The sequence below is a fragment of the Camellia sinensis genome, chromosome 13 (assembly GCF_055761805.1).
Source record: "Camellia sinensis isolate YWXY chromosome 13, ASM5576180v1, whole genome shotgun sequence".
Classification (NCBI taxonomy): domain Eukaryota; kingdom Viridiplantae; phylum Streptophyta; class Magnoliopsida; order Ericales; family Theaceae; genus Camellia; species Camellia sinensis.
In genome coordinates this window covers 57,012,886-57,039,264 of record NC_138973.1, presented here as the reverse complement: position 1 = coordinate 57,039,264, position 26,379 = coordinate 57,012,886, and the positions used below count along the sequence as shown (strand labels likewise).

At 37.0% G+C, this 26,379-nt stretch overlaps 1 protein-coding gene and 1 non-coding gene across 8 annotated transcripts; both read right to left on the bottom strand.

The window, feature by feature from the left end:
• Positions 1-1,520: 1,520 nt before the first annotated feature.
• LOC114298713 (casein kinase 1-like protein HD16) lies at positions 1,521-25,156 on the bottom strand. Of its 7 annotated transcripts, XM_082902271.1 has the most exons (16): positions 22,012-25,156; positions 13,349-13,468; positions 13,185-13,256; positions 11,591-11,644; positions 11,394-11,469; positions 6,613-6,747; positions 5,761-6,321; positions 5,138-5,216; positions 3,785-3,853; positions 3,445-3,567; positions 3,020-3,366; positions 2,803-2,908; positions 2,426-2,658; positions 2,134-2,228; positions 1,959-2,018; positions 1,521-1,869 (listed from the first exon to the last, which is right to left on the bottom strand). In XM_082902271.1, exons 8-11 carry the CDS (start codon positions 5,195-5,197, stop codon positions 3,166-3,168), a joined length of 453 nt encoding a protein of 150 aa, XP_082758397.1. In that variant the 5' UTR covers positions 5,198-5,216; positions 5,761-6,321; positions 6,613-6,747; positions 11,394-11,469; positions 11,591-11,644; positions 13,185-13,256; positions 13,349-13,468; positions 22,012-25,156; the 3' UTR covers positions 1,521-1,869; positions 1,959-2,018; positions 2,134-2,228; positions 2,426-2,658; positions 2,803-2,908; positions 3,020-3,165. The 7 variants fall into 6 exon arrangements, 6 of the variants coding, with proteins under 6 accessions (XP_082758397.1, XP_082758395.1, XP_082758398.1 ...); XM_082902272.1 differs by having other exon boundaries at positions 2,426-2,497; positions 5,761-6,747; positions 22,012-24,336; XM_082902269.1 differs by having other exon boundaries at positions 5,761-6,747; positions 22,012-24,336.
• LOC114279037 (U6 spliceosomal RNA) lies at positions 8,395-8,499 on the bottom strand. The gene has a single exon (XR_003635145.1). It is a non-coding gene; the product is annotated as a U6 spliceosomal RNA (small nuclear RNA).
• Positions 25,157-26,379: the final 1,223 nt, after the last annotated feature.

Genomic DNA, 26,379 nt, shown 5'->3' with positions numbered 1-26,379 from the left:
ACATTGTTGATTTTATTTGCATAATATTTTTAATTTATCCCATATGGTTTTACAATTGAAAAACGTTACAATAAGAGTATCTCCTGTCCTCAACAAAATCCTTCATCAAATTAAATTTGATGAGAATTTAATAAATATGAGATTTAATCCATTCATCAAACTTCTATCCATTTAAAATTTCACCAAAATTTTCCTGAATGATTCAAATCTTTGATTAAATTTCATACAACTATTTTTTACTTAAATCTGATCAAAATGTTAAAAGATAAAGAATTTCATATGAATTTTTTTGCACCATAATTTGTTAAAGAATGTTTTTGGGATAGAATAAAGTAGTTTTTTCAATTTAATAAAAATAAAAATTTTGATTCTCACTATTTGAGTGAACTATATTAAATCAAGCTTTTAATTTAACTTATTGAATGAATTTGAAAAAAAAAATTTAAAAATGGAAAAAAAAAAAAACCATTTTCCAAACTATTCTGATGCGGGTGAGAATATTGACTGAAGGTCGTCTTTATCCAAACCCCCCATAATTACACACGTGACATAAACTCTCATTCCAGTACTTCCCTTTAAATTCAAAGTCGATTCCTCTCTCAAGTTGCACACGAACTTTCCAAGAAAGTAAAGCTAAATCCAGAAAAATAGTTAAAGAATTCCCAATTGGGAAACATGAATCCAAAAGATGTAAACCAAGTTCCTGAACCAACTTTTCCAAAACCAACCCATCAACCCCTATATAAACTTCCCCACCCGAATCTTTTTCCCCAAACCACTCACTCTCACTACAAGAATTAACACTTTTGGCAACAAAAAAATTGGTCGCTAAAAGTCTATTTTTGGTCGGCAAAAGTTATCCACGACCAATTTTTTTGGTCGCTACTTTGGTCGCTAATTGAGGGTCGGCAAAAGTTGGATTTGCCGACCAAATTTTTGGTCGCTAAATATTTAATTACCGCGACTAATTCATTTTGTCACGAAAACACTTTGGTCGCAAAAAGTGATATTTTCCCGACCAAATATCTTAGTCGCCAATTGACACATTTCGCGACCAAAAAGTTTGGTCGCCAATTATCACATTCAATGACCAAAAAGTTTGGTCGCCAATTGTAACATTCCATGACCAAAAAATTTGGTCGCCTTTTGTTACTTTTCGCGACCAAAACTTTTGGTCAGCAAAAGTGAGTTTCCACGACCAAGAGCTGTTTTGGTTGGCAATAGATGTATTTTTTGCGACCAAAACTCTTGGTCGGCAATTGTCATTTTTTGCAAAAAAAAATTATTTTGGATGTCGCGACTAATAAATTGGTCGCCAAAACAGAAAAACAATACACCTGTAATTCCTAATAATTCATTCAATCCATAATAAACCTATAATTTTAAAGCATCATTCAAATTAACTGAATCATTAACATTCGACACAATACATAATTCATTAACATTCGACACAATACAACTATTCTAAGTTTTCATTCACAAGTCACATTCATCTAGCATAACAATTTGAAACATAACTATTTGTTATCCATGCACAGCTATCAATAAATAAAACTATTAATATTTGTTATCCATACACATCCATCCAAAAATATTTAATCCTCCCAAAAATGCTTATACTGCCAAGTAGTCTTGTACAATTTACCATGAGTTTTCTTCACCAGAAAATTGGCTTTCTAACTGAGCAAAGCTCCAAAAATTATAACTGAACCTGATCAAAAAATCCTGCTCTACGAGACATGACAATTGGCCATCTACTTCCTGCAGTAGCCATGGCAGTTACATAGAATCCTTCCCTCCATTTTTTATTTATCCACTTGAATGGAAATGACTCGCTCACTTTATAGGATTGCTGTAAATACTAGGTACCTAGGTTTTAAAGTAGTGAAAGTGAGAACAATAGTAAGTGAAACATTAGTAGAAAAGAACTAAAATAAATTATTGAAACATTAGCTTACCTAAAAACATCTGGCCGTTGATCATAATCAACATGTAGACCAGTAGAACCATCACGCCACCTGGTTGTTGCATGTCAAAATGTATTGTCAGAATAATGAAAAACTGGCATAATTCAGTATCGTACTGTGTCTTATATTTGTATAGCAGAGAACAAATGTATATGGTAAAATCTACCCAATCCAAGGTCAACAAGGAACAGTTTTTTCTCATCAGGTGTCCCTGGCGGACCAAGCAAAAAGTTCTCAGGCTTTATATCTCCATGCACATATCTGCATAAAGTTGTAGCAGTCATATACAGACCATATACTTTAACAAGTGGAAATCGCTACAGCTAAATAATAATAATTGGATTCTAAGTTTATTTACAAACATAGAAAGGGGAAGAAAGAAAAACCTCTCCTCACATCAAGGGAAATAAAAAAGAATATAAGCAAAATTCAAAAGTAAATGGGGTAAAAAAAGTCACCCTCTGGAGTGCATCTTCTCTAATATAGAGATTGCTTCAATGGCAATGTAGGCAACCATTTCAATGGACATCCTGAAGTTGGAAAACATAACAGAAGATTCATAGATGTGCCAATTGGAACAAGAAACTATGATAAAAGGTATGTTCTTCAGAAATTAAATTTGAGAAGAAGCCTGCGCGTGGGAGTCGTTATTCCAAACATCCCATAAACTAGGTCCAAGCATATCCATCACCTGCAATTATAGTGGTTTTTCATTATAGCTTACTTATACTGACGCTCTTTCATTCTTCCCTTCATGATCACCAAAACTCATGGTACATGTTCAAGAGAAATCAGAAAAACTAAGTATAAACATTGGACATGGAGAGAGAATAACCTTCCAGCCGTTCTTTCCATACAGCACTCTTCAATTGTGAAACACTATCAGCATTTATAAGAGAACCTATTTTGCTTTCAATCTCTTCAAGACTCATATCAGCCGGCTGCAAGTATTAAGCACACGCAATAGTGTAACATTCAGTGCTAGGTTGATAAGAACAAACAAGGAAAAGGATAAACATCAAATAGCTAAAATAAAATTATCAAAGATTTACCTCAACGTCTTCAGGTTCAGTTGGATTGGATGTTTTTAACTGTCCAACAGCATCTCCTTTCTTATTGACACCCAATTTTATTCAATTTTATTCAGTAGAACCAAGGCATTTTGTAATTCAATTTTATTCAATAGAACCAAGGCACATCACCAAGAATAATACAATAAAATTAAAGCATGAGATCTATTCCTGTGAACCTTTGTCGGAAAGAGGTACAGAGCACACGCTAACAAATTCTGGGACAATACTTCTAGTACTGGCAGATTGTAGCAAAGAGATTTCCCACTGGATGTCATTGTTGCCACAACTACATGCTTGCCAGCAAGGGAAGCCCGAACAGACTCCGCCTGCAGATACCAGAAGAATTAAAGTTCATTCAAAATTTTGGCTCAGAAAAGAATTGCAGTTCAAGATAACATCCATACCTGGTGGCTATACAACCTAGTAATTCCAATACATTTCAGAGCAAATTTCATTTTCTCTAACAGTTCATTTGGGATTTCAACATGGCAGGCAACCCTGGCACTAATTTTTTCAACATGCACCATCTACATCAGAATAGTCCAGCACTCAGCACAACATCCCACATAAGATTTAAATAGAAGGTGGTTTTTATATCCGCATCGAAGGTCCCCAGGCCAAAGAGGTCTTCTTAGTTTAATGTTTTTCAGTTAGCTATTCCTAACCTCCAATCCCAAGCTCCTCCCCAGACAAGATGAAAGAAAAAGAGAGAATAACCACAAAGGAAGAGACAAATGAAGAAACCTGTCCGTAAGCTCCAATGCCCTTTTTGAGATGTTCAACCATTTTCACAGGTAGCAATGGATTCGTATCCTGCAAAGTCAATGGTTATTACAATGGCTTTTAGACATATTATCTTTGACTAAAGCCTAAAAGAAATTGAAAGTATCAACTGATCAGCATAAACCCACAAAAAAAATAAAGGCTAGTCAAGGATCTAGTATCAGCTCCAAGTATATATGAGTGCATGACAAGCTAATCTACACTACTCTAAAAAGCTCCTAATAAATAAAGAGAAACATCAAAATGCTTTTTATTTTCACTTTTTAAAAAGGACAAAAAGAATTCAACTATTTATAGCCAAACCTATGTTATATTTATTATATTATTCCATAAACACCCATGTTATTTTTCCTAAAACACATGTAGCGAAGTAAAATTTCACACAATCAATTTTTCAATTAGTAATAATAAATTCATTAGTAATAATAAAATTTCACACAATCAATTTCCTAATTTCAAACACTTTGCCAATACTGCAGCAACACTTCTCTAAACTTCATGGACGCAATTTAATCGGTGAATCTCTTAATAGTAACAATGTTTGGCATTCTTCTAAATGCAACTTGCGCACTCCAAACATTTCGCAAACACTTCTCTGAACTTCATGGATGCAACCTATGTGGAAAAGATAGGAAAAACACTTCTCTAAACTTCTAGAATTACCATGCCCAAACTCCAAATATCACTCTTATAGTCATAAGTTCTTCCACTAATTCTTTCGGGCTGACAAAAGATAGGAAAAACATTATCACTAGTGGCATTCTTCAAATTACGAAATGCATACTAGTTTGCATAAAAAGTTTGGAGAAAACCAAAATATTCTTAAACTACAAAACAAGAGAAGAATGATAACCACCTAAATAACTAGACCAGCTAAATTCTGCTGCAAATACAAGGACAATAACTCCACTTACCAACATGTAGTTGTAAGTCCCAATAAATGTATCCCGTTGACCCATTAAATTGGCAAGCATTGCACTCACACCAAAACTTATTCATATATCAATTTTTGTATTCCTAAACTTACTTGTATATCAATTGTTGACCCTACATCAACCAAAGAGTATCTGAAAAAGAACAGAGCTAATAAAGCTGTATATCTAATATAAAAAGAAGTTGATTCCTTAAAAAGACAAGGTCCAAAGACTACAAGTTGAACAAATTTGGGATATAATGTAGAAACAAATTAGTCACTAATTCTACATATCCCAAACATCAAACGCAACCTAAATAGTCACTAATTCCTCGGTCTTGCACACTTTTCATTGAAGAAGTCCACCACTAGACTAGGGACTGTATTCTCTATTTTGTTACCTGCACAACTTTCTCATGTAAGAAACAAATCTCTGATTTTGAGAGCTGGAAACTTCTCATACCATATGCATATCCCTGGCTGCAAAAATAAAGCGGTCCACTTGGATCACATATGACTGCATAAAGCTTTTTGTATAAGCATAGAACAAATAATCTTAATTCAAAGTATAGAGGGTGTGGATGGAAAAAATAACTAAAAAATGACCAAAAAGAAATCATGGTTCATACATAACATAGTGTGAAACAATACTTGAGCAATCGAAGTGAAGTGAATTTGCTAAATTGAATTCTTGATGACATTTAAATGTAAAATACTCGTTGTTTTTGACATTTAAATGAATTTTTTCAATACTTAGTATCTAATGTAAATCTTGAGTAATGAAGCAGACAGTAAAAGAAGTTTAATGAAATGGAAGCCAAGAATAGATCCCATTTACACAGTGCACATACCACGTCGGAAAAATATATATATATATATATATATATGGAGAAACTGTATGTTATTAAAATTAGGCCTTCAATCCAAAGTCATTGATAAAGACTTATTGAAACAAACAGTGTGCAGTACATGGGTTTTCGAGAACCAAAAGAAAAAACAAAACAAGAAGTTAAATGTTTTAAACCTGATCAGCCATGATCATCAAATGACCGTATCTCAAAGTCTTCACACTGTCATACTGTTTTCCATGCTGAAGTCCAAGAATCTGCTTGATGCTCTGAATTTCAGCGTTCTCCATGATCTGTTTATGGCTTGCTTCCCTCACATTAGGCAATTTACCTCTCAACGGGAACACACCATAATAATTAAAATTACTTGAACCTGTAGTACTTATGAGACCACATTTCAAATTTGCCCTTTACCTAGGTCAAAACCTGTAGTACTTACAAGGAAACTTGATAGAAGTAATGACATTATGATCACCTAACTTTAGAGTTATGAATGGAGCAAATATCAGTAACTACATATGTAGAAAATAAGCATCTCAAATGATTTTGTTTTAATTATTTTATTTTTTATGACTGGTAGATTGAACACCTATTTTCATACCCAATCACACTCTTAGTGAAAATCCAATAGCAAGTCTCTTAATGTGATACTACAAGTCTGCCATTGAATCCAGCTTTATCCAATTGGGGGAGTTACGGGACCATTGTGTAGTCCATCACCACACCACACCACACCACTGCACCAATATATACATAATAATAGATATTCCCTTAAACTTTGAAATTCAACAATGAAACGGTAAAACCCAAAATCTTTATTCCAGTCCATGATATAAAGCAAGGAAGTTCAAAATAAACATCACAAATTACAAATAAAATATTTCTAACCTGAAGTGTCAATTTTTGATCTTGTTTTTACTTAAACATCAAAATGAACATCAATTTTTACTTAAACCAGATCAATTTTTACAAAAGTGTCAATTTACTTAAACCACCAGATCTGAAGACCACAAAGAAAGCATTCTAACCTGAAGTGCTAAATCCATAGATGCATCAAGTTGGAAGGCAAAATTAACATCCTTCCCTCGGACTCTTTTGATTGAAGTGTATCGTCCTCCAATTCCAACCAAAGAAGACAGAAGATCATCAATCACAATCAATTCCTACATATCAAAAGAACACAACACTGTCAATAAGTTACTAAACAGATAATGGCACGCAACAATATACTTCTGTTCAACCATATTTTGCAAAATAAGGTCCAAATAAATTGAATTTTTATTAAATTTTAAAATTTTCAAAAAGTTGTAGTCAAATAAAGCTAGATAGAAAAATAATAACAATAATCTATGCATCTAAAACTCTTCTAGACATGCCTTCAAAACCAAATGGATAGCAGCCCCAAGGCAGATAAATGAACACACAAGCCTATGGTCCATGAAGGATCTCAAGAAGGATACAAGTTTCATCAAACAATATGTGCTAGTTACAATGATAGCTTTTCAGGCAATGGGTAACCATTAGAACATTATGAAGTGCCACCTTCCAAGTGCAGGATCCCAGGAAGGAATACAAGTTTTGACTAAAACCAATACTTCATGCCCCCAGAATTTCCTAAGGAAAAGTAAGTAGGTATGACTAAAATTTATGAAATAAAGTGCTGAGATCATCTAAGTCACTCTGGTTATTTGCTGCGCCTCTAATTTGTTATGCAATGGATCTTATTTGAAGAATTGGGCCTTGGTAGCAGTTTTGTTGGATGTCCAAACTCCCCAGTAAATGAGATTCATGAAGATCTTTCTTGGGGGAAAAGATTAGATGTATTACTTAAAAGAGAAGACATCACAATTCTGTTTACAATGCCCGACACAGTTATAGTTAAGTACTTAAGCTAGAGAAAAATAACTTATTTCCATTCTATAACCCATTAATTACAGTATCAAGAATCAACCCATTAAACTATGTTCAAAATAATCATCAACTGTAATTTATACATCCCATTTTCATCCCTTTCTTCAAACACTTCACGCCCAACACACAATACTAATTGGGTTCGCAGGTCCGGTTACTCTAATCAGGGGCATCTGCGGCAACGTTGTAAATTAAGAGCATGGAAAAGATGCTGAAGGGTAAATTTACATGGGCCGTTAAACCTCCTTTTCATGTCATAAATAATCTATTTTGTTTTAGGTTTGATCAGACTAGATGCCATTGATGATCATACTCATTAGCCTCCTAATTTCTTGAAGGGTTCCTACTAATTATAATCTTATGTTTGATGATGAAGCTGGAATTTAATCATTGGACTGGTACTCCGACTTCAGATCCAGTAAGAGATAATCCCCTTAGAGAAATGTGGAGATTTGATTTTAAAAATTTAGACAATAGAGACTAGGGGATTTGGGTACAAGGTGGCTAAGTGATACTACTGAGCTTAGATGTCATGGATAACTTCACATAATTATATTATTTCGAGTAAGAGAAACTTTAGGGAAGTAGGATGCAAAAATTATTAGTATTAGTTATTATTTTTATTAGATCGAAAAGTGTATCGGAGAAGCATTACAGGCACTCTTAGGATGCAATATATTTGGACCAACTATCAGACTATCAAACTTGTGAAGCATGCTATGTGCAATTGATGTATGCTGATTAAAATGAAGGAGAGAGATTTAAGATTGCATATGCGAGGAAACATGTTTTTACTCTTCAAACGATGAATATCCAAGAAATATCATTTGTATGAAACGAGCACTATTAAGTTGATAATTTCACAACAGATAAGTGGCAGGAAAAGTCAAAATACATTGGAATATAGATGCTTTATCTCAATATGCTTGTGTCATTCTTGCGCATGATCAGTGCTAATCTTCTCTTTATGCTTTGAAATGTTGATTATCCAAAAAACATCATGAGTATGAAACAAGCAGTATTCAAGTGATAATTTCAGGACAAACAAGTGTCAAGGCAAGTCAAAAATAGGATGCCAGTATGAATACTAGAAGGGAAATGCTAAAGTTGGAATATATGTAAAAAATGTATTGAAATATGTAAAAAATGTATAAAAATATTTAACAATATATAAAACATGTAAGATGTGTATTACCATTCTATTTTTTATTTTATTTTATTTTTTACATTATTTGATCCATAACCAACACCCCATTGGGCTGTGGCTAGCAGAGTCCATTCTAGAAATGGACTTAAGAGTGGCAAGATGACAGAATAGTTAAGGAGATGTTTTTGGCCTGGGGTTGGACCATTCCAATCAAGGGCAATAAGATTGAACATCAATATACTAGGAGAGGAAATGCAATGCTAAAGTGAAATGTTGATTCAATCATTCAACAGAAAAAAAAAAAAAAAAGCCGTAGTTGAAGGCCTCATACTGCTTTCAAAATTCTATTCTCTCTTATTTTCTACTAAATCTTTTATGAAAGATAAAATAGTTTAAGAAACAGGGTAGAACAAATCGCTGCTAAAATAGTTTAAGAAACAAGGTAGAACAGGGGTGGGCGCGTGATTTCCCTCTAAAAAAATTTTGCCTTTAACGACTAAATTCTTTTTTTGTCGCAAAATCTCAAATATATAGCGACTAATTTTTTGGTCGCTAAAACCCTTCCACTACAAGAATTAAAATTTTTAGTCGACTACAAGAATTCACACATTTGTCGACTAAAATTTCCCCTTTAATGACTAATTTTTTTTCTGTCTATTTGGTTAACTAACATTGATTGAAATAAGGCTTTTATGTTAGGGAAGGGTTTTAGCCATGGAAGTCGTGCATTGATCACACGATTTCAATGAAATCGTGAAATCGATACACATATTAACTCTCCATTGCTTTTAAAATCATATTTTCAAAAAACGTTTTTATCTTAAAGTCATGTTTTGAAAACATGATTTCAAAAACAAACTTGGTTTGGTATATAATTTCACAACGGCTCGAGTTTGGGAAATTTGTTTCGAAATGACGTGTGTTTGGTATAAAAAAAAAAAAACTATCTATTCAGGTTACACAGCCAGCGTGGTCTCATATTTTAAAATTTCATTAGGGCTTAGATATTCACACTCTGCAATGGATTCCCCCTAAACATAAAGTACGCATATAGGCTTGAACACAGAGAGCAGGGAGGGAAAAAACAAACCAGACAGACTTCATCTCCAGTGGCATATTTCCTAGCATAATCTTTTAATAGCTTCTCAAGAGCTACAATGTGTGTACATAGAAATCAACTCAAATTCAACACTCAATTTTCAAAGCAACCTTAATCATATCATAGCAAACTTGATTTTTGGTCACTGTTTGCCCAGAAATTACCAAACTCTAATGGAAAATTTCCCAACTTAAAAGTTAAAATAGGTTAGGATTTTTTCAGAGGAATTCTACAAAAAGAAACTCCTATCGATGATGAATTTAAATCAGCAGTGATTTTTTTCCTAATGCTTAGTACAAGATCAAATTCTCACCTAACTTCATGGTAATTGAAACTTAAACCAATAGGAAGCCATGATGCACTTTCAATCCACTCCCCACATTCATGGAGATGATTACCTATTGAATATGCTAATCCTAATTATGTATGTTCAATCAGATAAATTGATGCATTCTTATTGAATGCGTTGATTAATCCTTTTAAAGCACCAGAACTTCTGTGCAAAGTCCTATATTTGATACAATACTAAGATCATTTGAATGGTTTGTAGATCCTCATGGCATAAAATATAAAGTTGCCTCAAATTTAACTTGCATTGCACATAAGTTGTCCGGCTTGAAAAAAAGAAAAAAGAAAAAAGGATAGAACATGTTTCCATTGGACTGAACCATAGGTTGTATTAAAAAAGTTCCATCTTTTCAATATAAGGCATACTAAAACAAGGTATATTAATGACATGCCCATTTTCATTTGTTGGACTCCAGCACTTGTCTTTAGACACTTCTGACACGTGTCAAACACGTCCAGTTATTATTATTATGATGATTATTATTATCAACTAAAATTTAAACTCAGACACACTTTGGAAATTTGAGGGACACAAAACATTACAAATTTGAACAAAATAAATTAGAAACTAATAATTATAAAAAAAATGTAAATTTATACCCATTAATCCATTCTCATTTGAACTTTGGAAATGCGTGTTATGTTGTGTATTTTTATTAACTTTGACTGAAATATTTATATATATAACATATGATAAATATAAAAAAATTATATTTTACTCATGTCCCCACGTAATGTCCTGCATTTTTTTTGAAAACTGTTGTATCGGTGTCCATGTCCATGCTTACTAGATTATAGGGTTTTTGGTAGAGGACAAAGTGAAGATTTGAATAGATAACAAGATCATATCTTCTACTTTTTATGTATTTATTTGATGATCCTAACACAAGACATGTTTTAAAAGTAAGCTAACATCAATTACTAATAAATTAATTAAGTAATTGGCATGAGGAAAAAGGTTCCAGTCACTTCATAAAGTCTTCTTCTTAACAATGATCCAGCTATTATTTGGTTGATACTAGCAAAACAATTAAAATACATTATTAAAACAAAATTATCATAAAGGAGTTTGGATCAAACTGTGATGTCCATGGGTTGCACACATTTGCTCTTTGATAGGAACAAGGAAACAAAGTATTGCTTGGATGATTGAAGGCAACAGGTTAAGAAGGTGAAACGTCAAGTAGTCAGCACTAGCAAGCTACACACAACCAACTTGTGTATTCAAACTGGTATGACAGATTTCTTTAAATGAAAAAATAAAATAAAAATCCATAATCTGTAGTTCATTAGGTAAAGCTTACTTGCAAAGCCTTTGCCAATATGATACTGAACCCAAACAAGCTTCTCATCAGGATGAACTTTTTCCCCAATATACTTCTGTACATTAAAAAGCAGGGAAATACCCATCACTATGCTAAAAAAAATGTTGTGATAGCATTATATGAATTTTAGCAATGAAACAGAAATTTTAAAGCAGTGATCTCACTCCAATACTCACCAGTACACCTATATTCTGAAGCGGTTGTATGCTTGAGGAAACAATATTTGCAGCCTATAAATCAAATAATAAATACATTGAGGATTAGTTAATCAGAACAGAACAGGATGGAAAAAAAAAACAAAAAAAATTGAGAAAGTAGAAGGAATGAATGAATAGTTCTGCTAACCTAAAGTTTTATTACTTTAACATGTTATTCCCTTAAAGCCACATAAAGCACTTCAACTAGAGCAAGGGTGTTCTAATGATATCATTTTCCATGTAAAATGACAGTTGCATGTACGTGTTGGACCCGCTAAGGTCCATTTTCAGACTTTCAGTAGCATTGCTATAACCTATACTCCATCCTCCCAAGAATTCCCTTATCTTTCAATAAGATCCTTATCTTATCTAAGAAATGAAAATACCACAGAAGGTGCATTTCTTGATCACAAAAAATCACATATATACCAACAAGTGGATTTGAGCACCGAACATCAAAGATGAGAGGTCAAACAGATACCACTAAGCTTAGATCACCGATTTTCTGTTGCCAAGCAGTCCAAAGAATTCCTGTGTTCATTATTTTGTGATTGAGAACCATTTGATCTCATTGTACTCCTCACATGAATATAATCAAGTCGTTTGAAAGTTTAACTTTGACGATAGTTATATTGGTATGGTTGTTAGAATCGTACAATTCATGATTCGATATGATTCATGATTTGATTCGCAATTTGACAACAATGGGTAACCTATTCAAAACAATACAAGCGAACTTGGTATGAGGAATATCCTTGTGGAAAATGACTACCATTGGTGATTAATTTGGCCAATAACTTTTCATAGTGTCCGTGGAGGCAACCACACCCATGCATGAGGTGTCGGATTCTGTCGAAAGAAGAGATTTCTACCCTTATTATGATTTATATAAAGAGAGGCTATTAGCATTTGAAGCAATTAACATGCGTACATGCTGGTTAGCCCAATTCAACTAAATTTGCTAAAAAATGAGTGGGCTTGTGAAGAGAACATTTGAGCTTATGATGTGTATATGACTCTTTAGGCATGTCATTGACCAATACCAAGATAGTAATCACCTCCATATAATTGACAAGACCTTCATCAAGCAATATAGCAACCCAACATTTGTAGGATATTTTAATTAAATTTTCCTAGTTTAAACACCTTCAACTGTGAGAGTAATAAGATGCATATAGTACAACTCCATAACAATATAATGTTAACTCTGTTGTCACATAATCAATTTTAAGTCAACTAGCGTTTCTTCACCAGGCCTGAATTTTCTAGCTTATTCCTCATAAAAATTGATTTGTTACTATATTCGGTTTGAATAAAGTTTGCTAATATTAGTTGTAACTATATTTGGTTTAAATAAAGTGTGCTAATTTTAGTGTGAACTCGTAGAAAATATGACAACATAAAAATTATGCAAGCAGTGAAATACTAGCCTTTCCAGAGATGCTTAGGTTCAAACACATTGAATCCAATAAATATCATACTGGTGAATGGAAAAGAGCTAAAAAATGTTGTTGTAAATAATAAACAACTCATATCAATTGATCAAGAAAATAAGAGATTACATGCATTATACCTGGTAGTTGATGCCTCTTCTTTGAAGATCACGAGGCAACAATGGATGTTAAGGATACTTCTCTTCCAAATACTGTAAATTACTAAGCACATGTTAGAAATGTTGAAATTTTTTAATAAAATCAAATCCAATGGGGTGAAGACAATAAAGGTCCAACCACTCACCATTAAGATTGCAAAAGAGTCAGAAAGCACAATGTCCTCATCCACCAACGCCGGCACATAACCAATAGGTTCCATTGCATTCCATCAGCCACATCAGCATTGAACTGCACCACAATCTCCCTGAAATAAGAGATTGTGAACTTGTAACAAAGCATGCAAATGGGACAAATTCATCTCAATTGAAATTTTAGATCAAGATCTTCTCAGAAAATGTACCGGATGGTCACATAGGGACTTCAATTAACAATTAAGAAGTATAATAAATATGCATAGTCCTAAAATTAGTTGCTTCACTCTAATTTCTTGATTTAAATGAAGTGTCAGGAAGAATGAAACTATGCTATGTTACAAATGCAATTAGTGCTTAATACACATGAGTATAATTTAATTTAGCCTTTCCAAAGCCTCACATTGCTAATTTTAATAGGTTGGAATTAAATAATTGAATAGGAATTAGAGCTTAATACACATGAGTATAATTTAATTTAGTGTAATTAAGATTTTAAGATGTTGAGACTAATTTACTTTGAGTCAAATTAATCTTAATTAATCTCTTAGCCTTAGGTAATTTTACTTAATTTATTAATCTATTTAATTTGAGCCTAGTGTCTTTCATACTCATCAAATGAAATTAGATGAGATAGCTAGTGGGTCTTATTGGATGGCTTCACGCTATACACGTAGAGACAGAGGAAGAGAGACTTGAGAGTGTAAACTCAACCCAGGAAGAAAGAAGAAAAGAAGGTGAAGTGAAGAAACCATTGCTGCTACACTCTACCCCTCACAATTCACTCCCTTTTGGTAAGGATTCTTCTCCTTAATTTCATGAATTAGAATGTAGTTGAAGAATTATGCCCTTAAGTTAAAGAATTTAAGATTAGGCAAGAAAATATGAACTTATTTGAAGTGGGTTTGTGTAATGAAAAGCTTGTTACATGCATGAGTTCATATGTGAAGAATGAGTGTTTTAGCTCCCAAATTCTACATGCATGGCATGATTTTTATGGAAATTTGTTTTTATCCATTTGAATTCTTGCATGGGTCTTCAATTGAGAGGGAATTCCATGGAAGCTTGAGTTTTAGAGCACACACTTGTATGTTTTATACATTTACATACATGTACATAATAAAGTGAGGGTTTGATTTCTTCATGGCAATTTGAGGTTGTTTTAAACTCATGATTTTTGTTTGAAGTTGGAAATTGTGAATTCAAAGTGTTTTTGAAGAAGTTTCGGGCCTTGAAATTGAAGTTGAATTGCGAAATTTATATGTGAAAAATCTAGAAATCCGCTAGATATTGATTTGTGATTATGTATCAATTTCAAGCAATAAAACAATCCCAATCAAACAATCAAGACAAATCGACACAACGATTTTAACGTGGAAAAACCACAATTGGAGCACCTCCAATTGTGATAAAAAAAAACCACGGGCAACAGCCATAAAACAATCCACTAAGAAGATATAAAAGAATTACACAGGTATACTCTCAATTACCTAGTGAATTCACGCCCGAATTGAACCAACCCTATGTGCCTCTTCCATCCCCGTCTTCACCTCGGAATTGTCTTGACGATGAGCCACTCCAGAATCCACCAAAACTTCAAGCTCGAATTCTTCAGAACCCACCAAAGAATAACTCTCTCTTTTGTATAGAACAAACAAACAATCCTTTGATGTATCCTCCTTAAACCATGAGTTGAATACTCAATGAAACATCAAAGAAAACTAGCAAAATAGCCCTAGATATAAACCCTAGAACCCAAGAAGAAGATTTGGAGGCGTAACCCTAGATTTGGAGCAACATGCAAATTTATAGAATCTGAAATCGCAAGGTCCGCTTGAGCGTGGGAATGGATGCTCGAGCGGGGACACTATATGACGTGTTCCAAACCAGGATGTGCGCTCAAGCGGGGATTTCGACGCTTGAGCGTGAAAACACGGATCAGAGTATTTTTGCAGGCACGCATACTTCTGGAACTCACCAATCTCCACTCGAGCAGGGGAATGTCCTCTTGAGCGGACATGCAACTTTGAATGTATTTTTGCATTTTGCTTCGGGGGCGCTGCCCTGGACCCGTCAAGGGGCGCTGCCCCCTGGACCCCCGCGAGCTGACCAGGCAGCTCAATCCCCGTCATAATCAGCGAAGTGGCAATCTTGAAAGAATTAACATCACAAAACTTCTCTGCAAGGCACAATTCGGGTTGGATTCGCATCTAAAAACTCATAGCCTCACTGAAATAAAAAAGTGCAAAAATAAATACAACTGAAAGGAGTTTTGTAAAACGGGGTTGCCAAGAATAAAAACCTAACAATCTCCCCCTTTGGCAATGCCGTGACAAAACATACCTAACAAATAAAATCCTAATCACCCCAACCCAATACAGCCAACAAACACAAACTTCTTTCTCAAGGTCATGACCTGCAAAACAGCTATTAGTGCCACAATTTCCAAAACAACTATTAGTGCCATAAGAGTATATGAAAAAACAATAAACACATGACTAGATTACCTTGAAGCATGAGATAAAAAAATGAATAGAAGGAAATTAGAGATCTTAAGAACATGTAGCATGAAAACATGAAAACTAAGACACATGCACCCGACACATGAATGGATGAAATCAAACTACGACACATATGCATGAAAACATAAACAACAACTTTCTCCCCCTTTTTGTCATGAATTGACAAAGGAACCTCAATCAACTAAAGCAAGATCAAACACCACACAAACAGGGACAAGATGATGGAAAAATTAATAACCTTCGAGATGTAAGCAATAAACAAGTAGTGGATAGCAACACACAAATTAAAAAAAATGAACAAGAAGAAAACGACAAAAATAATATGGTGGAGCAAGCAGGAAATTTCAGATTTGTACCTTAAAACACACAAGACTATCCAAGAAGCACAATCACTTGAAAACACAATGTGCACAGCTTCTAGAAAATTCCTCATAAAAGAAAGTGATGCATTATGTGAAAAGCATAGATCCCATGAGAAAAGTGGGTGTGTGACTCTTGGAGATCGACAAACACTAGATTCAAATCCTAGTAAGCTGGACCTCTGACAAGAGAATCTAAGCACAACTTAGGAAAGTCAAACCACTAGGAATCAAGGGGTATTTGTTGAGTAATAGCGGAGGCTCCCCCTCAATCAATGAATCTATTCTTCTTCTTTTTTTCTTCCTTTCTTCTGCACATTTTTTTTTTCTTCTTTTTTTATTTTTCTTTTTATTTTTCTTTTTCTTGTGCACACTCATTGGTGGCTAACACGCTCAAGAATATAGAAACCGAACCAGAGAAGCATGGATATAATAAAGATAGCCTGGTTGGTGACTCTGAGGTGGTCTTTTCCTTATGGCTGGATTACAAAGAATAGAGGGGAAAGTCATGGAGATGCAAAAAGATGGAAGGTGGCTAAGAGACTCAACATCACCCATGATGTTCTAGTATAGGTCAATTCCTCTAGAAAAGCAAAAGATATAATGCCAGAAGTCCATAGAGAAAAATGATCACTAAGGCGGAAGACTCCAAAATTTGCTAATCCAAGAGTGTGTACAAAATGAGACATACTAATGAAAGAACACACACTCTGAAATGAGTAATGACCATAGAAAGCACACATATATTAACATGTAATGGATATTCTCATCAATTCCAATATGCACCAAGGACAACTCAAAAATTTCAAGCTTGCAAAACCATACTAAGAAAATCTTTTTGGATTTTTTTTTTCTTTTTCTAAAGCAAGACATAAAACGAACATGCACACATTTTTTTTTTCCTAAACAAAGCAAGTCAGAGAGCGAACACGCACACACTAAATGACTAAAAAAAAACATACAGAAACCCAAAAACTAAAACTAAGAAACAAATTAACACAAGTCAAGTTTTCTCACCCAAATTGTTTTAGTATGAACAAAGTTGTGAGAATGACGGTTCTTGGGTGGTGTCTTGACATTGTGGGGTTCCCTTCCCTTTCAATGGGAACCTGTCTCGACATGGTTTCCAACTTCCCATTTCTAGGTCTAGGCAAATACAAACTCGCTCCATGTTTGGTCTCAAGCAAATCAAAATAACAAGGTCTAATATGACCCTTAACCTCATTACCACCAATGAAGTCCCTTACCCAACGAGATGTTGGAATTTCTTCCATCTCTATGAGACATTCTCCCATGCAACTCATAACAATAAGGGCGAACATGACTAGCCAAACCACAATGATGACAAATAAAAACAGGGTGTACAGGATGTACCTTCTTTTCTTTGACCTTACCAACTCTAGGAAGATTGAGAAGTCCATCCTCATGTTGAATTTTTTGTTCTCCCGTTCCTTGAGTTCTTATATCATGAGATGTGGAAGCACTCTGTTTTTGCTCTTTCTTACCACCAAAGCCAATGCCACTCTTGTCAGAACAAATTTGTTGAGACCCAATGATATTTTCCAAAGTCTTTGATCCTCTGTTCCAAAGACCAATGGTAGCCATAGCACACTTGAATTCTTCCTCTTTCTTGATCATTAGTTCTTCCAAAGCAACTTGAGACATCTCGAGAGTTTCAATTTTTTCTTCATATGTTGCATAGATTTGTTGTAGCTCATTCCTCTCTGTCTCACAAGTCAAGAGTTTTGTACAAAGAGCTTGTCGATCATTAGAAATCTTAAAGGCATCATTCCTAGCCTCGGAAATCTTTTTCTTTAATTTGACATTCTCGCTTTCACATGCTTTGAGTTTTGTAGTAGTTTGTCATTCAATTTGGATAAGTTAAGAGATTCCTTATACAACTTTTGATATGCTTGCTGAAGTTCTTCATCTTCACTCCCCGAGGATTCATCAGCAGTGGCATTCTTAATCGGGCTCTTTGGATACTCTATTCGTCTATCAGTTTCAGAAGCTGCCATGAAGGCAAGGAATTGTTTGTATCCCTCTTCGCCTTCGTTGTCACTTTCATCTTTATCAGATTCTGATTCATCATCCCAAGTGATAGCGAGGGCTTTCTTCTTCCTCAAACGAGTGGGGCATTCTTGAGCAAAGTGGCCAAATCCTTGGCATTCATAGCTTTGGATTCTTTCAGAGTTCCCTTGTATCTTTCTTTTCTCCTTCTTGGCTATAGAATTCATTTTGAGTTTATCTTTGCCTTTGGAATTATGAGTATGAGTAGAGTCCAAAAGATTAGGATTCTTTTTCAAAAAAGATTTTTTTAAATTGTTTTACAAAAGCATTCGTAATCTTGGAATCTATCTCACAGTCCTCATCAGAATCTACTCCAACTCTGTAAGCACTACTAAAAACAATAACATCTTTTTGTTTCTTATTGAAATTCCTATGTGCCTCATAAGTTTGGAGATTTCTAACCAAATGATCTAGCTTGAGGTTATCAACATCTTGAGCCTCCTCAATAGCCGTAACTTTTGGTTGGAACCGATCGGGCAAGGACCTCAAAATTTTTCCTACAATCTTGGATTCTGGTATTTTTTCACCTAAATTGAAGCTGGAATTTACAATGTCACTCAACTTCGCATAAAATTCATCAAAGGTCTCACTATTTTTCATTGGAAGGTTTTCGAAACTAGACGTGAGCCTTTGAAGTTTTGAGCGTTTAACAAAATGAGTGCCCTCATGAATAGTTTGTAAGATATCCCAAGCCTCTTTTGCGACTTCACAATTGCAAATGCGACTAAACTTTTCAGGTGTGACAGCATAAAAAAGAGAATTGATAGCTTTACTATTCTAGCTACTATTTTGGTAATCAATTGTGTCCCACTTATCAATTGGTTTGGGAAAAGTTACTCCATCAACGATAATCGTTGGTTCGGTCCACCCATACATGACAGATTGCCAAACTTTTTTATTAATAGATTTCAAAAACAATCTCATTCGAGCTTTCCAAAAAGAATAATTGGATCCGTCAAGTAGGGGTGGTCGAACCAATGAATTTCCCTCACGTATTGAATCCATTGTCACAAATCAAACAATATCTCACTCAAAAGTTTTAAAAAAACAAAAGAGCGACCCGCTCTGATACCAATTGAAAAATCTAGAAATCCGCTAGATATTGATTCATGATTATGTATCAATTTCAAGCAATAAAACAATCCCAATCAAACAATCAAGACAAATCGACACAACGATTTTAACGTGAAAAAATCACAATTGGAGCACCTCCAATTGTGAAAGAAAAAAATCACAGGCAACAGCCACAAAACAATCCACTAAGAAGATATAAAGGAATTACACAAGTATACTCTCAATTACCTAGCGAATCCATGCCCGAATTGAACCAACCCCTATGTGCCTTTTCCAACCCAGTCTTCACCTCGGAATTGTCTTGACAATGAGCCACTCTAGAATCCACCAAAGCTTCAGGCTCAAATTCTTCAGAATCCACCGAAAAATAACTCTCTCTTTTGTATAGAATGAACAAACAATCCTTTGATGTATCCTCCTTAAACCATGAGTTGAATACTTAATGAAACATCAAAGAAAACTAGCAAAATAGCCCCAGATATAAAACCTAGAACCCAAGAAAAAGATCTGGAGGCGTAACCCTAGATTTGGAGCAACATGCGAATTTATAGAATCTGAAATCGCGAGGTCCGCTCGAGCTTGGGAATGGATGCTCGAGCGGGGACACTATATGATGTGTTCCAAACCAGGATGTACGCTCGAGCGGGGATTTTGACGCTCGGGCGTGAAAACACGGATCACAGTATTTTTGCAAACACACATACTTCTAGAACTCACCAATCTCCGCTTGAGCGGGGGAATGTCCAGTCGAACGGACAGGCAACTTTGAATGTATTTTTGTATTTTGCTTCGGGGGCGCTGCCCCTCGACCCCGCCTGGGCGCTGCCCCGGACCCGCTAAGGGGCACTGCTCCCTGGGCCCCCGCGACCTGACCAGGCAGCTCGATCCCCATCATAATCAGCAAAGTGACAATCCTGAAAGAATTAACATCACAAAACTTCTCTGCAAGGCACAATTCGAGTTGGATTCACATCTAAAAACTCATAGCCTCACTGAAATAAAAAGTGCGAAAACAAATACAACTGAAAGGAGTTTTGTCAAATGGAGTTGCCAAGAATAAAAACCTAACAATATGTGTATGAGTTTCTAATTCAGTAATTTAAACATGACTAAATAATTGTAATTTAATGTGTATGAGCCTAATTTAAGTTTAATTGTATAATTACTGAACTTAATAAGGATTGGTTTATAATTAAATTATTTATATTTAATTAGTTTGGTTAATACATAGCTAAACATATTTTAATTGAAGGTTAATAATTTAATTTATTCCTAATACTAGTCATCCATATTTAAAAGGAATGGAAGAAAAATAAATAGGAATAACCGAATGAAAAATTAGAATTAAATGAGAGAAACCGAAAGACAAACAAGTAACCGAATTAAATAGATTGTAAGAGTGTACTTGTAATCATGTTGTGCTTGACTTATTTGTTTAGGTCGGACGCCGAATGAATAGATGTGTTTTTCAGGAGCCCACTGTGAGTAATATTTCTGTAAAGATATGTTGATATGAACTATGTTTCAACTGTTATGTGATAAGTTATAACTTCTGAAATGTTATTTTAATTATGTGAACGAATGTCCTATTTGTGAATCTATTATGGCATCCATAGATAGTCCCAAGTCGTGGGGGACAACATGTTAATGCGGGTCCATGACACATATGTGATACGAGATCTCGTTAGCCACATCATTGTGGTGATATGTGTTTAATCGGTATCCAGAACCGATTACTCTAGTCGAAAGACGATATGTGATATGTTCTGTGAGATGTACCATTATTTTATGTTCTGATATGAGACTGATATGAATGACTGTGTCATGATTTGTTTTACGGATAAGATATATTTGGAATTCGTTCACTAACCCCTTTACGTTAATGTTATTCACTGGGTTTTAGCTCGCTATTTATATATATATATATATATATATATATGTATGTATGTATAGGTGAGCGTTCTGGAAGTCAAGTCTAGAAGAGGTCTTTAGCCAAGCTACTCTTTTAAAGCCTACTGAGTTGTTTTGTGTGCCTCTGAGTTGGGGCTAGGCCTGAAAGGCCGTTGTCAAGCTTTTGATCGTGAAGTACACTTTTGTTATGTGCTTACGTTATGTATAAAATGTTAAGTTATAAGTTATGTACTGAATGTGGGTAAATTAACGTTTTTGCATGATAAAAATTTGTTCATACAGATGCACAGCTCATTGGACTATTGGTGTATTTTTGAATATCGCTTCTGTTAGCCCCGATTATTTTTGATTGTTCAGGAAGGCCTTTGGTAATCTCGGATTACGGGCCAGTTACGACGCTAAACCTATAGGGGTGGATTTGGGTCGGGACAACATGTCCTCATTTTCTTCATTTTTCTCAATACTTAAATGTTTATATCAAATTAATTATATGAACTTGTGACTCTACTCTTGGTTGTCAAACATTATTTGAAAATTACTAAAAAAATTTGTGGACAAATTACTTTGGCCGTCAAGGTTTGAGTCTATTTGCATTTCTAGTGCTTAGAGTTGATGAAATGACACTTTCTAGCTTATAAAACTCTGTTTGGACTTTGGTTCAACGCTTTTATCAATGGTGCAGCATTGCACGTACAGGAAAAATATGCATGTGATCCTCACCTCATGTACGTTGTGAGGAAGTGGTTTGGAAATACTCTTCGGATCCTGGGAGACGCTAGTGATCCTCAGCTAGTCACCTGAAAAGAAATAAACACTCCGGTCGGGGGTGCCGGAATTAGCACTCCGACGGACAAGTTAGTTCAGACGATCAGGATAGCCTATTTACCAGTTTTGTGAAGTGATTCTTACATACTTTTCTATAACCGTTGTTCCTGTATTTATACCTATTCTTCTTGATCCTCGGGGCCAGGACCTACTTTTTAATCATTGTCCTTTCCTTTATTCGGCTCTAAGTACTTATACTTTATTCAGCACATATATTCTATTCGGCTCCCCACTCTCGTAGGATATAGCCGATTAATATCAGTCTTCCAAAGATACACACCATCTGATCTTTCCATTATTCAGCCCCCACAATTGCCCCCCCGAACTCCCCATTGACGGATGTTAATCGGCGTGTTCGGTTTTGAATTGGAAAGGTTAAAATAGGTCAGGCAGCTTTGCGTACCCCAATATATATGTCAGGATGCGCACACCTTTTCGTTCATCATTACGCTTTCCCGCCTCAACCTTGCATCTCGCATTTATTGTGATTTGAAATTTCAATCCTTTCGAATGCACAGTTCATCGAGTATTCAAGACTCTTAGACCGCCAGCAGATATCCCTTCTCTGACTCGCATTCTCTGCAACTCATCTCCATCTACCCTCGTCTCCCTTGTTCCTCGTAAGTCTTCTTCTCTTTTCTTTGCAATCTTACTTTTTGTTTATCGCTTTCATTTTGGTGAACCCTTTATTCCCCGTGAAAATGGCCAAACACTTGAAAGACCTCCTTTCTGAGGGTCGTGTCTCCGGATTCCAGCGACACTTTTCCATCCACGACGATGTTCATCTATCTCTAGTGACGGACAACAGTCTGGATATGGAGAGAGAGGATCAAAATTCAATCGTCTTTCCTCTCCTATCCATTGCAGAGGGCGGGGTTCGCTTTCCCCTACATCCGTTCCTTAGGGCCGTCCTCCGCTATTGGGGTCTAATTCCTTCTCAGCCCAACGTGAACTTTTTTCGGATCATAATGGGGATCGTAGAGTTGAACCGGCACCTCAAGATCGACCTTGGGGTTCCGGCCATTCGGCACTGCTATGCTTTAGCCAAATCCTCCGGTCGGCTTGGGCAGTACTTTCTTAGGGCCAAGGATACTGACCATCATTTGGTAACCATGCTCGCCAGTTCTGGCAAGCGTGTGGATGACGTAATGGTCAATATCCAAGGGAACTGGGAATTTGGTGAAGGCGAGGATCACCTAGACCCTATTCCCAGACGAAGAGGTGAACCAGGTTGTCGTGTTTTACTGAACTTTTCTTTTACTCGGCTTTCCCTCTGTGTCTAACCCCTTGCCTTTGCAGGCAGTAATTTGAAGAAGATTCTGGTTTCTGCCGACGACGCGGTCCTTTCGCAGGTTGCGACTGCACTCGGATACTTCGGTCGTCCGAACTTACAGAAGCAAGGGAGAGCGGCCCACATACTTCTTCGATACGAGCCTACTTACACTACTTTTTCGGCCGTTGACAATATTCCAATTCTATCCGGCGATCGATAGCTTGCGGCTCTTATTTTCCCTAGCTTCAAGAGTCTCAGACAAGTTGGCCTCGAGGCCTCTAACTCGGGGCAAGACGTCAAGCCCGTGGTAGAGGAAGTCGCCGAACTAGACAGAGAGTTCGCTGAGGAGGTCGAAGAGGTTGGCGAGGCCCTAAACTCAGCGTTTGAGGCAGCCACACGTAGTCAGCCTACCTCGCCGTCCACTTCGAGTCGGGCTGAGTTTTCTTTTGGAGATATTTTTGGAGGTTTGGAAGATTTACCCGGTGATTTTTTTGAAGGTATGGCTGGGGAAAGCCTCACGCAAATGGCTCGAAAGAAAAATGCCGAACGTATGGCCGCCTGAAAAAAGGTCGAGGCTGCTCGTTCTGGACCTGCCTTGGTTGAGTCTTCCGAACCCATTATTGAAGAGTCTGCTAAGATTGTTGAGGCCGAAAAGGCGAAAGAGGTCGAACAACTGGTCATTGATGAACGGTTGATTCCAGAAGAGCGGGGCAAGAAGCGTAGCACCGAGGGAGAGGCGGGTTCAAAAGATAGTCTTGCCGACAAAAGGCCTTGCTTAGAAGAATCGGACGTGGTTGTCCCTTTTATTGTTCAGCCAAAGATTAGAGGCATGCCGATTCCTTCTGATGCATCCATCATTACCGACCCGGCGGTAGCCTTGAGCCTGGCAGCGTCAGTCTCCTTACCAGCTGATAAGGCGTCCTTTCATGCCGTGCCGAATTTGGTGGCCATAGCCCTATCTGCGCAGTCGGCCCTTTTGGTAGGTGAACTTTGACTTGTTTTGATTTGATTGCCTATGGCATCTAACGATCGCAAGTCGTTTTGCAGACGATTGGCAGGATCGCCGACTTAGGCCGCCGCCTACATGACGCCCTTGAGAGGATTGACCGTTTGTAGTCGGAAGTGGTCGATCAAAAGAGCAGGGCCGAGTTTAAGATAATGAGGGCCGCTATGGAAGCTGCGCGAGCCAAAGCCGAAGCCGAAGCGGAAAGGGCTCGAGCTGCCGATCAGCACCGTTCTGAAGCCGAAGATAGGGCGAACGTGAGCAAAGAATTGCTTAGGCTAGTCGAGGAGGCGCTTACCAGGATGGAGATTGAGTTAGCAGAGTTGAAGGCGGCCAAGGAAAAGGCAGAATCCGAGGCTTCTGCCGCATTCGAAGCAGGAAAAGGCGTCGCCTTCAAAGAATACGTAGATGAAGTCCCCAGGTTTGAGAATCGGGGGTTCAAACACGGGTGGCTCAAGGCCCTTGGTGCCGCTGGGGTTACATTGGCCTTGCCAATTCCTTATGAGCAGGTGGACGTTGAGCCACTTGAGTCTGACCCCGAGGATTGATCTGGGAGTCAGTCGAATTTTATGAAATACTTTCCCTTTTAATGTATGTTTTTGTTTTTAGGACTTTTGTTGGTTCCGAGTAGTTTTCATGTATAAATTGGCTATTGTCTGTGCTCCATTTATTAATGAAAATTATCTTCTCGCGTCCCTACTAATGCGCAGTTTGTGATGTTATGTTGGTGTAGAATGTTTGCCTTTCACTACTTTAGTTAGAATGACTACTCTGTTGACCTTTCTATGATTGAATATCATGATTAATCTACCCTTGCCCCAGGCGGTGCATGATCATTCGTGCGCCTGAGGAGGCAAACTTAGTTTTGTTGTCGATTCGTGAGCCGACTGGGGCACATAAGCCGAATATATTGATTAATCTATCACGCCCTTGCCCCAGGCGGGGCATGATCATTCTGAAGTCGATTCATGAGCCGGCTGGGGCACATAAGCCAAATAGATTGATTAATCTATTACGCCCTTGCCCCAGGCTGGGCATGATCCTTCTAAAGTCGATTCGTGAGCCAACTGGGGCACATAAGCCGAATGGATTCATTAATCTATCCCGCTCTCGCCCCAGGCGGGCATGATCCTTCTGAAGTCGATTCGTGAGCCGGCTGGGGCACATAAGCTGAATGGATTCATTAATCTATCCCGCCCTCGCCCCAGGTTGGGCATGATCGTTCTAAAGTCGATTCGTGAGCCGGTTGGGGCACCTAAGCCGAATGGATTCATTAATCTATCCTGCCCTTGCCCCAGGCTGGGCATGATTATTCTGAAGTCGATTCGTGAGCCGACTGGGGCACATAAGCCGAATGGATTGATTAATCTATCCCGCCCTTGCCCCAGGCTGGGCATGATCGTTCTGAAGTCGATTCGTGAGCCGGCTGGGGCACCTAAGCCAAATGGATTCATTAATCTATCACGCCCTTGCCCCAGGCTAGACATGATCATTCTAAAGTCGATTCGTGAGCCGGCTGGGGCACCTAAGCTGAATGGATTCATTAATCTATCCCGCCCTTGCCCCAGGCAGGCATGATCCTTCTGAAGTCGATTCGTGAGCCGGCTGGGGTGCATAAGCCGAATAGATTGATTAATCTATCACGCCCTTGCCCCAGGCTGGGCATGATCATTCTAAAATCGATTCGTGAGCCGGCTGGGGCACCTAAGCCGAATAGATTAATTAATCTATCACGCTATTGCCCCAGGCTGGGCATGATCATTCTGAAGTCGATTCATGAGCCGACTAGGGCACCTAAGCCGAATGGATTCATTAATCTATCCCGCCCTTGCCCCAGGTGGGCATGATCATTCAGGTGCCGGCGGGTCTATCCAGTCGGCGCTGGGTGATTGAGGTTTTCACAATTAATGAAATTGCCTCGAAGGTGCTGCCTTTGTGAAGGATAAATGATTATGGGTACAACTTTTATGAATACAGTAAACAATTG

Coding starts and splice junctions, on each gene's coding strand:
- LOC114298713 (XM_082902268.1), bottom strand. CDS start 5,197: ATGAGAAGTTTCCAGCTCTCAAAATCAGAGATTTGTTTCTTACATGAG. Junction 3,568..3,784: donor GCATTGGAGCTTACGGACAG/GTTTCTTCATTT, acceptor ATTCTGATGTAG/ATGGTGCATGTTGAAAAAAT. Junction 3,367..3,444: donor CTAGGTTGTATAGCCACCAG/GTATGGATGTTA, acceptor TGGTATCTGCAG/GCGGAGTCTGTTCGGGCTTC.